This window comes from Plecotus auritus (genome assembly GCF_963455305.1).
Source record: "Plecotus auritus genome assembly, chromosome: 4".
NCBI classification, from domain to species: domain Eukaryota; kingdom Metazoa; phylum Chordata; class Mammalia; order Chiroptera; family Vespertilionidae; genus Plecotus; species Plecotus auritus.
In genome coordinates, this window is record NC_137775.1 from 11,255,539 (window position 1) to 11,268,294 (window position 12,756).

The 12,756-nt window shown below is 38.8% G+C and overlaps 1 protein-coding gene across 1 annotated transcript in view; it reads right to left on the bottom strand.

Moving 5' to 3' along the window:
* UST (uronyl 2-sulfotransferase) overlaps positions 1 to 12,756 on the bottom strand; it is a 262,801-nt gene that overhangs the window by 99,250 nt on the left and 150,795 nt on the right. The window contains exon 3 of the mRNA XM_080663571.1: positions 8,958 to 9,113. Within this exon, the coding sequence (XP_080519697.1) occupies positions 8,958 to 9,113 (156 nt within the window). The remainder of the gene's footprint in view (positions 1 to 8,957; positions 9,114 to 12,756) is intronic.

Genomic DNA, 12,756 nt, shown 5'->3' on the forward strand with positions numbered 1-12,756 from the left:
AGAGTCTGTTTCTGGTCAACGGTCTTCTCTATATTCTCACATTTGATCTGGGTCTTTCCTGAATTTCCATATTCAATCCCTTGCCGAGTCACATTGATTTTACCTTTGCTATCTGACTCTCATGACAACACTCCTTTGCCCAGACAAACTAGATCCCTCCTTATTCTTTCCTTACACTATGTCCAAGCTTGACCACAGGCTCAAGCTTCCTCTTCTGGAATATTCTTCCTCTTTCCTTTGCATGTCCAAATCCTAAATGCTCTTTACATTTGACTAAAATGACCACCTCCATCAAGTACACTTTCTGGATCTCTCATTCGGCATCCATTGATTTTCATCTCTCTGCCAGGCAATGTACTGCTTGGGGCTGTGGCTATAGAGATAAAATATTTTGTTCTTGTTCTCAGGAAGCTCAGATATGTGGACCAGGTGGACTAGAAGGCAGGTACCATCCCATGATAACCACCATGGGTAGAAGGCACAGAGATGAGACACCTATCCCTACCTGAAGGTGGAGAGGTAATATTTCCCTAATGAGGCGTTTCTGAGTGGTTTGCCAGGACCCACAGGAGTTAGCAAGTGAAGAAAGGGACCCTGGCATTGCAGACAGAGTGAACAGCAGATGCAAAGGACAAAACATGAAATGATAGGGATATTAAAACTACCAGGACTTCCATGTGCCAGAGGTTGGGCATGGGATCAGCAAGGCAGTAGATAAGACTAGAGAGGGAGGGAGGAGCCAGGTAATTGAGGGTCCTACAGATCAGATGAGGGATCTTGACTTTTATCCAATGGGGTATCCACAGCTAGAAAGGATTTTCTCTTCTTTTTTTCCAGATCTGAGGTCAAGGTGGAGAATGTGAAGAACAAAGGTAAGGGTAAGAGACAGAAAGCTTAGTTAGGAAGACCAGGCAGGCAATAATCCCAACAGGAAATGATGAGGTCATGAACTAAGATAGTGCTTCTTATTGTGGTCTTCAGAACAGCAGCATTGGCATCAAGTGGAAACTTATTAAAAATGCACATTCTCAGGCCCTACCCCAGACCTACTGAATTAGAAGAAACTCTGGGGTTTGGGCCCATCAATATGTGTTTCACAAGCCCTCCAGGAGATTCTAAGGCATAAACGTTTGAGAACCACTGAACGAGGTCAATGGAAGTGAAGATGGATGAAGAGGTTTAGGGATATTAGGGAGGAAGAATCTGCTGAGCTTACAGCTGATGGCAGAAGGGAAGGAGAGCCAGTGGTCGGAAGAACTTCCTTCTCAGAGTCCTGGCTTGGATCTGAACATGGTGCCCATTAGGGGAGATGGGAAAGGCTGCAGGAGAAACAAACCCGGCTGCAGAAGTGAGGGGGAATGGGTTTGATTTTAAACAGTTTTAGCTAGAAATGACATTGCCTCTGACTTCCCACAGCACTTTGAGGATTTCCCAAGACATGAACTTCTTCTGTTTTTCTATAGTTGAGTTTGTGTGACAGCTTTGAACCAGACGTAAGCTCCCTGAGGGCTGTAGTCAGGCTTGATGTCCCCCCCACCCCCTAAAACCAAGCCTAGGTATACCCCTTAATTGTTTATGCAATAAAGAACATATACCCCTTAATTGCTTATGCAATAAAGATGCTCCCATTAGAAAAATATTTTTGGAATCAAGAGATGTACAGTGCACTGAAGACAGAATTATCACTCAGGCCTTGAGTGTGGCCTTTCTTGGGCAAACCTGTACATCCATTATTACCCCAGTGGAGCTACCAGTTTTACTATTACAGCATCTAGGACACAACACCAAACAAACTACCATTTCCTGGGTTGCACACTGTATCTAGAAGCTACTACACCTAGAAGCTCTTTTTACATATGCTGTCATCTTATTCTCAAATGACTCCACAAGTTAAGCATTATTATCCACATTTACAGATTAAGAAACTGAGGCACAGAAAGGCGACATAGATGGTGTAAGTTCTCGTTGCTAGAAAAAGTGGAGCCAGGATTCAAATTCAAGTCTGTCTGACACCAAAAGTCCTGTTCTTTATCACTGATCTGCAATTTACTCACTGTTCCCACTGTTACTTGATCTACACATAACCTCTTAAAATGGGAGGGAGGGATTGGTTAGTAAAATAAGTCTGGAGAATTAAGAGGGTTTATAGGAATATAAATTTTCTACCTTTCATGTGATTTGCTGAAAATTAAAATGAAATTATAATAGGTGGGAAAGCATTCATAATAAAAAATAAGAGCATTAATATATAGGAGATATATTTTTAAAAGTTCTAGGTGGGAAACACTTTATCTTATAACAAGAGTAGGAATGAATTTAAAATGCTAATGAGAGAGAGAAAGAGAGAGAGATATAACAATGTAATGGAATGTATCTAAAAGGAGTAGTGCATCTGGGAATGAGAAAGAATTGAGGTTTTAACAAAAAGGTGAGAATCAAACAGAATTTATAATGCAGAGGATATGCCAGGAAGTAGTTTCTAATCTTTTGCTTTCAATCTAACTGGGAAGGTAGAGCAGAAAACCTTTACCTACAGTTGTGCAAACACAGCTAAGTTAGTAGAAGACTTTGCTCCTGACTTCTTTAGGAAAGAATGCAAGCACTCATGATAATGACCCTACTCAGGTCTGAATTCCTGTGTCCCTCGGGAACAACTAGATCTAGATGTCCTATAATTTTGCAAAACATATTAAATGAAAGAAAAGACATGTTTTTAACACATCAAAGCGCAATAAGAAGTAGCTCAGAGGAGAACTCCATGGCCCTCTAACCTCAGAGGCCAGAAGGATGTCTGTAGGCTCAGGTTACCTTTCTCTCTACCTCCTGCATGGGGAAGCCCTTCTGGGTCAGAGTCAGGATGGTCTTCCAACCTTCCCGCTGTGCAGTCAGTGCAAGAAACAATGCCTGCAATGGAGAAGATGTCCACCAGGGGGCGGAATGACATGAGCAAGGCAAAGAAGCCTGGTCTGAATAGTAGAGAAAATCAATCTCCCCACAATTGCAAAAAGAGGGATTTTTTTTTTTTTAATTTTTCAGGCCTTGTTGCTTCTTTTTTTTTTCCTTTTCTTTCAACCAAATTTCCATGAACAGACTCAGCTTTTGTCTCTAGGATTTCAAGATAAGACCTTGTTTACAGAGCTGGGTGAGCACATCCTTGTAACCTGGAAATGGACTCCCCTCATTTTTTTTGGTTTGATTCCAAGGTTCAGTGGGAGCAGCTCTGATGCCTGACACTGTCCCTCCTACTCTAAAGTCAGGAAACTCTGAGGGTCATCCTAAGGAGACTTGTCCAAAAGGTCTCAAGTAAGGGTAAGGTTCCTGGGGTAAGCGTGCAGGCTCCCGAGGAGACAGCACTCAGTAAGACCTCAGGGGACACATGAGGTCTTCAGAAGTTTGAGGGATTCTCGGGTGAAAGAGGACTTTTCCTTGCTGCATGGCAGATTCCCTTTAATAAAAGGAAAACTTTCTAATAATTAGAACTTTTTATGCAATGCCTGCTCACTACAATTGTGAGTGGGGGTCCCCTCAAGAGCTTCTCCCCTCCCCCACAAAGATACCTAGGCTCCACCGTTAAGAGTCTAACTCAATACTTTGTAGTAGGACCTAGAAACACGTGTTGTGAAATATCTCCCAAGAAGATTTTGAGATCCATTGCGGTTAAGAATAATATTTTAATGGTTTCCCACTGCCCACTAAATACTGTTCTAATTCCTCAGCCTAACATTAAAAAAGTTCTCAGGATTCCGCTCAACTTCACTTCCAAGCCTTCTTCTCTCACATTCTTCTTGAAGATCTATAAAATGCAGTGATAACACTTTCCTCACTATGCTGCTTAAAGGATTAGAAATAAGATGCACACCTATCTGGTGTGCTCTCTAGGGCTCAAGAGACAGCGTTAATGGTTAGGTGCCCAATGAATAGCCATCAAAATGAATGAAGAAACAACGAAGTGACCTGCTTCAAAATGAATGAGTGAACTTTAACCTTTCAACGAAGAAGGGAGGCCTGGGAGGAATCCCCGTGGCCTCTAGACCTTTTCCAAACCTACCATGGTTTCTCTAGGTGAGTTTTGTTTCTTAGCGTTGCATTGCTTTATAGCCACAGTGAGATTTAGAACTGGCAGGGAGGAGAGCAATGGGGAAGGGAAGTTTAAAACACTGTAAAGAAATTCTGTTTTGGACCAAGAGGCTAAAACAATCTAGAGCACCCGAGGAGCACAGGTTCTCTGGGCCGTCCACCCTTTAAATACTTCTCAGCATCTTCATAGCTGCTTAAAGGAGTCCCAGAAGATATGATCTCCAGCTGTGGGATGCATAGGAGAGCCATACACACTTATAAAGAGTTCCCTGCCAACGGAGATGGGGAAGCACTAAATGAAAGCCAGTTAAACATATTTTTAATGGAAAGAATCCCCATTCTTTAAAATGTGGATAATCATTGTGAATCTCCTAGAGGGGGACAAAGGGCCAGCAATTCCCATATTTGTTTGATCATGGTAGTTTCTTTTCTTTTTATTTTTCAGCGTCTTAGGAGACTAAGACTCCCAGGAACACTCTTAGGAAAACGATGTCATAGTTTTGACAGGGATTCTTAACCCTGTCTGCACTACAGAAGCTCCTGTGGTACTTTACTATTATTTTTAAAAGAAGTTTTCTGGGCTCCACCAGGAAACACTTCAGGGAAGGGCCATTGCAACTGTATGTTTCAAAGGCTTTGCTGGAGGTTCTGCGGTGCAGCCAGAACAGATAACCACTGCTCAGAATGGCTGTTGGATTCAGGAGGGCCTAAGTTCAAGTGCAGGTGCAACAGGTAGTCATTCTATTCTATTCTATTCTATTCTATTCTATTCTACCCTATTCTGTTCCATTCTGAATGTGAAATCTGATTGTCTCAGTTTTCTCATACCCATGCACTGGTTTTAGGTCCAAAAGACTTAAATAAAATAATGAAGTAAAACAATTACCATGGAGTAAATGCTGCTTCCAATTTTGTAATCCTAAGTAGCTTCAATATAAATAAGAGAGTAAAACTATTTTTTTTCTTGATCTTTTGGGCTCCTATGTCAACGATTTTTGCCCTTCTCCAACAAGAATGAAGTAATTTTGAATTCCTATGTCTATGATATGCCTGCAACACTTTGACTTTCATTGTCCTGAGAACAATGTTCTGAAAAATAGCATCAGACCATTAATAAAAATGGTTATGAGTCTTTTGGAAATCACACCCCATGTCTTTCAAATTGTATGCAATTCCACGAGATTATCTAAGCGAGCCCAAGAAATCGAAACCTGGTTTCAGAGCGTAAATGAAATGATGTCACCATGGTTCGCAACAATGCCCTGAAAGTTCTGACATTTGGCATGCAGCAGCTGTCCTTGCTTTTCTGCTGGGGCGGAGTTTTCTCAAATAGTAACTTCAAAGTTATTTCAATGTCTATACGGCAGATGTAATGGGATTTTTATAGGCATTCTAACATTTGGTGTCTGCATGCTCCCTTTCCTTTTTAGTAATCCCTTCAGTGTCTTATGTTATTAAATACTGTGTACATTTTTTAAATTTAGTGGAGAGAGAGAGAGAGGAAGAGGAACAAAGAGAAAGAAAGAAAGAGAGAGAGAGAGAGAGAGAGAGAGAGAGAGAGAGAGAGAGAGAGAGGGAAAGAAGGAAAGAAAGAAAGAAAGGAAGGAAGGAAGGAAGAAAGAAAGAAAGAGAAAGAAAGAAAGAAAGAAAGAAAGAAAGAAAGAAAGAAAGAAAGAAAGAAAGAAAGAAAGAAAGAGATGTGACAGCTACTCTATAGTGAGAAATGTATGCATGGGCATGAATTTGACTCTGGCCAGAGTGGGGTGTCCATGTCTATGAATGAAATGGTATAGATAATTCAAGTCTCATAAGTGAATAGCATTCCAAAGTTCATTTGTAAGTCAGTAGTTTGGAACTTGGAACATATTTCCTCATAAAATAAATGTTCTACATGGTGGATAGAGTCCTGGGCCGGCCCACAGGAGCCAGTCCATTCTGCACCTGAAGTAAAGTGTTATTAACTCATAGAACAATGTTTCCATGGGAACACATTTGCAGAGTTCTACTGTTTAACGTTGAGAACCACTGACTTTAAAAATTTTAACTCCTCTCCTAAATCACTCCCCCAACCCTTTCCTTTAATAAATTACCAAGAAGAGGAGCTATTCATACCACAAATTAGTTCTTGAATATATTAGGTTAAAATAATATTTTTCTCCGCTTGTTTTATGCACTTTGAAACTTTAGTAAAAGAATACATATAATAAGGAAAAGAGTTTCTTTAAACATTCTTAAGCTACTTCAAACTTGGTTTCTTGTCATGCCGTGTCCTGGCTCTCCCTGCGTGTCACAGCCCGGTCAGCGAGCTGCACAGAGGCCACTGTCGCTCTCGTTTGCTTTTACATCGAAATTGCTTATTTGTTTTCCCTACCATATCTTTACCTTTCCCTTGAGTTTTTAAAATGTGCCTTATAATTTAATAGGAATCTGGAGTAACTATGGAATGAAATATATTCTGGTTGATACTGACCACAGGAATCAGAAATGTTTCAACTGCACTACACACAGACTATGCTCGAAGTTGTATAAATATATCACAGAATCACAGGGCTGGAAAGAACCTTAAGAGATTGTCTAGTCTATTTGCTGGCTTCCAGACAAGCCAATCATTCCAAACAGATGAGAGCTCACTTCTATTTTAGAGGACAAAGATGACTTTGTCTTTAACCCTTCTCTAGAGGCAGCAATTTATACACCTTTATTCAATTACTGTTAAATTTTCATCTAAATCTTTCTCTTGACAGTTGCAACCGAATTTTACTTTCTCAAGACGGTTCCTCATGGGAAACAAAGTAGGTTTGTTTATTTGTGTAAAATCACACAGTATATTTAAATGTTATATTTTGTGCTCTTTCTTCTATGGCATTCCCGAACATCTCAATGTCTAACACTTCAGTTACCTTGCTGTATTGTTTGCATCTGATCAGCAGTGGGAACTGAAATCGAGCTGCTGTGTTTTATGAGGTTTCTGGGAACTGGGCATAGTTTCCATACATAGCAATATTGAGGTGTAATCTGATAAGCAGACTCAAAGACTCCAAGGAAAACCAAATTTAATAATTATAATAAAATTGCAACTACATGGGCTATTAATGTATAGTCACTTTCTTTCAGGTAGTGAAAAGGACATGACCAGTCTCCTCATATTAGCTCTTCAATCAGGTAAGGAAATCTGAGAACATACCCCTATTAAACTCATTAATAAAATGTGATATCCTTAAATGTCACCAAAAATAATTTTTCTGTTGACAGCCTACTACAGAAGCTTCAAGGGATCATCTCAAAATATTTATTGTTGACTGACTCTTTGGACTTGATACTCAGAGACTCTTTAGTGGAAGTTTTCAAAGGAGTGGACATATTGTTCTCTATATTGTGGGAGACACTAAATATATTGGCTTATAGCAAGTACTGTTGGTTATGTTACTATCTTAAAAACTGTCCCACTGTCCCCACGAAAAAAGAGAAATAAAGGCCATTGTAAATTCCCTTTCTTTGTGGGGCTTTGCCAGAAAGAAGTGGACATGGGTGGAAATTTCCATAATTGTGGTCTCAACCTGATAGTAAACCACATGCCTTATTTATTCTCCAAGCTTCCATACTCATTGGGTGGTGTGATGGTTAATGTTATGTGTAAACTTGACTGGCCAAGGGGCACCCAGATTTCACAATAGTTCTGGGTGTGTCTGTGAGGATGTTTCTGAATGAGATGAGCATTTGAATCCATGGACTTAGTAAAGGAGATTGTTCTCCCAATGTGGGTGTGCAGCACCCAATCTCTTAAAGGCCTGAATAAAACAAAATGTGGAGAAAGGAGGGATTTGCCCCTTTTCCCCTGCCTCAATGTTTAAGCTGGAACATTTCATTTTATAACTTCGACTGGGACTTAGAACTTGGCTCCCCTGGTTTTCAGGCCTTCGAACTCCATTACACCAATGGCTTTGCTGCGTCTCCAGCTTACAGATGGCAGATCGTGGGACTTCTCAGTCTCCATTATTGTGTGAGCCAATTCCTCATAATAAATCTCCTTTTATAGCTATTTATTGATAATTGATAGATATCTCCATCCTACTGGTTCTGTTCTCTAGAAAACTCTGCCTTATACTGGTGGCTATTCATCCATCCTAAGTACTAAAGGCACAGAAGCAACTTTGTGAGATAGGTTAACAAACTTGACCCTGTAAAATGACCTTGAGAGCACTAGGCCTAACTGTGCTATATCAGCAAAGTGGCCCAATGGAGACTATTGGCTCTACTTTTGTATAAGCTTATAAAGTAGAATCTGTTTGCATAGCTTCCAGGCAGAGTGTAGAGCAGACTCTACCGCCAGTATGTCCACTGGTATGGCTCGGCTATATGGAGACAGAATTGTTCCTGGGAAATGGGATCATTCTTTTGCTACCACTTGAAAATGCCAAATGCTGCTTTGGAAGCTCAAGATCCCCTGAGCTGATTGTAACAGGAAACTTATGCCCCCATCGGCCAGTCAGGTTCCTAGGATACTTGTGAGCAAAGATAGACAAAGAAATATTAAAATAAATCTTTCTTATTTTTGCCATCAGGGTGTCAGCATTATTTATAGCTCAGTGGTGTAACTATCTGAGATTTATGCATTGCTACTTTTAGCTAAATAAACAATGATGAGTGCACACTGTCCTTCGGTCTAACAAAAGTATTCCTTCTCGGAAACTTCCTGGCTTAACGACTACCACCAGAACACTTAACTTAAACTTCCTTCCACACTCTGACAAATATACAGTATGAAATTGCAAATCTGGTATTCATCCGTCAGGGTTTGAAGGATGTTCTGTAATGCACCCACTAATTACACAAATGAATCGAAGCAAAGTACAGTTTAACCATGGCCAAAGACAACTTACTTGTTCATTTTTAGTAAGCCTGGTTTTGTTGTGAATGTCCGACGTGACCAAATTAAATCCGTGCTTCTCCGACAAGATTCTCAGAAGCAAGACCACAGTGCGACTCCCACACTTGCCAACTCTGTTGTACACCACCTGGCTGGGGAAGGGCAGCACCTGGGAGGGAACGAGAGAGCACATAAGAGACTTTGGGGTTAAAATACTCAGGATTCTTCCCTCAACTGCCGAACAATTAATGTTTAATCAAGCTACATGCAAATGATCCGCATGAACTGAATGAGAGAATGGAAGCAATAAATTCGTATTTACCTTCACAGTGTAACTCGGAGAAAGGCTGGACTCATTATCTTGCTATCTACACTGATACTAAAAACTTGTCAAATTTCAAGTGCTGGCGAGGATGCGGAGAAAAAGGAACCCTCGTGCACTGCTGGTGGGAATGCAGACTGGTGCAGCCACTGTGCAGAACAGTATGGAGTTTCCTCAAAAAACTAAAACTGGAACTCCCATTTGACCCAGTGATCCCACTCCTAGGAATATATCCCAAGAAACTAGAAACACCAATCAGAAAGGATATATGCAACCCTATGTTCATAGCAGCACAATTCACCATAGCTAAGATTTGGAAACAGCCTAAGTGCCCATCAGCAGATGAGTGGATTAAAAAACTGTGGTACATCTGCACAATGGAATACTATGCTGCAGTAAAAAAAAAAAAAGGAATTCTTACCATTTGCAACAGCATGGATGGAAATAGAGAACATTATGCTAATCTAAATAAGCCAGTCAGAGAAAGATAAATATCACATGATCTCACTAATTTATGGAAAATAATGAACAACATAAACTGATGAACAAAAACAGATCCAGAGACAGAGGAGCATCTTTCGAACCATCAAACCTTGGAGGGAAGGTAGGGGAGGGTAGGGGTAAGGGGGAGAGATCAACCAAAGGACTTGCATACATGCATATAAGCCTAACCAATGGACACAGACAACAGGGGGGTGAGGGCATGAGTGGGGGGAATGGGAGGATAAGGACACATATGTAATACCTTAATACCTTAACCAATTGTGGTCAAATTTCATGCTACCTATAAGATTGATCATGGAACTTGTTTTTCTTAGAAACAACATATATAAATATGTGCTTTAATGATCATATTCTTTTGCAAGTTGTATTATGCTTTATTAGAACTTAATGGTTAGAGTGCTGAAGGAAAAAGACAGCAATTTTAAATTTTGTAGACATGATTTACATATAATAAAATTCACTCTTTAAAGTAGACAACTTAGTATATTCACCAAATTGTGAACCATCACCGCTATCTAACTCCAGAACCCTTGGTCACCCCAAAAGAAACTCTATACCCATTAGCAGTCACTTTTCCTTTCCTTCACTACTTTGGCCCCTTGAGACCATTAATCTACTTTCTGTCTCTCTGGTTTTGCCTCTATCATTTTGGACATCGAATTTAAATGAAATTATAAAACATGTGACTTTTTGTGTTTGGCTTCTTTCATTGAGCATAATGTTTCCAAGGTTCATCGTTGTTGTAGTATGAATCAGTAAGTACTTCATTCCTTCATATGGCTGAATAGTATTACATTGTATTTTGTTCATAGATTCATCAGTCAGTGGACATTTGAATTGTTTTCACTTCTTGGCTCCTAGGAATAATGATGCTATAAACATTTGTGTATAAGTTTTTATGTGGACATATGTTTTTGATTCACCTTGAACATATCCTAGGAATGAAATTGCTGTAAACATACGGCAACTCTGTTTAATTTTTTGAAGAACTGCCAAACTCTTTTAAATACAGCTGCACCATTTTATATTTCCGCTAGCACCACATGAGACTTCCAATTTCTCCACATCCTTGCCACCACTTGGTATTGCCTGGTTTGTTTTTTAATTATAGCCATCCTAATGGATGTTAACTGGTATCTCACTGTGATTCTGATTTGCATTTCCCCGATGACCAATAATATGGTCGGTGTGTACATTTTGTATACACTTGTTGGCCATTTGTATATTTACTTTAGAGGAATGTCTATTCAAATTATTTTCCCATTTTAAAATTGGGATATTTATCCTTTTATTGTTGAGTTTTAAGAGTTCTATATTTAGTCTGAATTTGCAAATATATGATCTGCAAATATATTCTCTCATTTTATGGGTTGTCTTTTCACTTTCTTGATATGGCCTTTGAAGCACAAAAATTTTTTACTTTGATGGAGTCCAATTTGGAGTGATTGGTTGCTTGTGCTTTTAATGTCCTATCTAAGAAACCATTGCCTAACTCAAGGTCATAAAGACATACACTTATATTTTCTCCTAAGAGTTTTATAGTTTTAGTGCTAACGTTTAGGTCTTTGATTCATTTTGAGTTAATTTTGTGTATGGTAGGAGCTAGTGATCTAACTTCATATTTTGCATATGAATATCCTTTTGTCCCAGCACCATTTATTTAAAAGACTATTCTTTTTCCATTTAACTGTGAAATGGAAATCCGCTAACCAAAAATATACGGCATTATTTCTGGACTCCCAATTCTATTCCATTGATCCTTATGCCAGTATCACAGTCTTGATTACTATTGTTTTGTTATAGGTTTTGAAATCAGTAAGAATGAATCCCTCCAACTTTGTTCTTCTTTTTCAAGATTGTTTGGGCTATTCTGGACCCTTTGCATTTCCATATGAATTGTAGGATAAGATGGTCAATTTCTGCAAAAAAGGCAGTTGAGATTTTGATAGGGATAGTGTTAAATCTGTGGATCCACCTGGAGACTATTGCCATGTTAATAATATTAATCCACAGCAGAGGATGTCTTTCCACTTATTTAGTTCTCCTTTAATTTGTTTCAATGATGTTTTGCTGTTTTCAGTGTACAAGCCTTCACTCCTTTTATTATTTTTGATGCTATTATAAATGGAATTGTCTTCTTAATTTCATTTGGGATGGATTTGTCATTAATAAAAATACAATTGATTTTTCTATATTGACCTGGTATCGTGCAATCTTGCTGGACTCATTTGTTAGCTCTAATAGTTTTTTGAGGGTTATGGATTTTTTAGGGTTTTCTAATACATGATCATGTCATCTGCAAACAGAGAAAGCTTTACTTCTTCCTTTTCAATATGGATGCCTTTTATTTCCTTTTTTTTCTATTGTTCAGTTATAATGAACTTGATAGACTTAGAAGCCATTATGAAAAGCATCTGATTAAATATTTACTAGTTGTACCAGTTAATAATGCAGATTTTTTTCAATAGATGGAGTTGATATGTATGCTATTTTGTTGTATTGACAGCAAGCTTCAAAACTTCATGTGTCACGTTTGCTGAAGGTGTTACCATCATAGATATTTTTAGGCTTAAAAATGTCAAATTTCATGTCAAAAAAGAGCATTTGCGGGAAGTTTTAATTCATTACTTTATTTTAAAGAAAAAGTTATTGTGTACTTCAGAAAGTGTATGGTGAACATGCTCCATCTACAGATACTTGTGAACGCTGGTTTAAACACTTTAAAAGTGATGATTTTGATGTGAAAGATACAGAACATCCAGGTCATCCAAAAAAGTTTGAAGACTAACAATTACAATCACTATTGGATGAAGATGCATGTCAAACTCAAAAACAACTTGCAGAAAGATTAAACATTGCTCAGCAAACAATTTCCAATCGTTTACAAGCAATGGGAAAGATTTTAAAGGAAGGAAAATGGGTGCCACATCAACTGAATGAAAGACAAATGGAAAACCTAAAGTCATCAGTAAAATGTTGCTTCAAC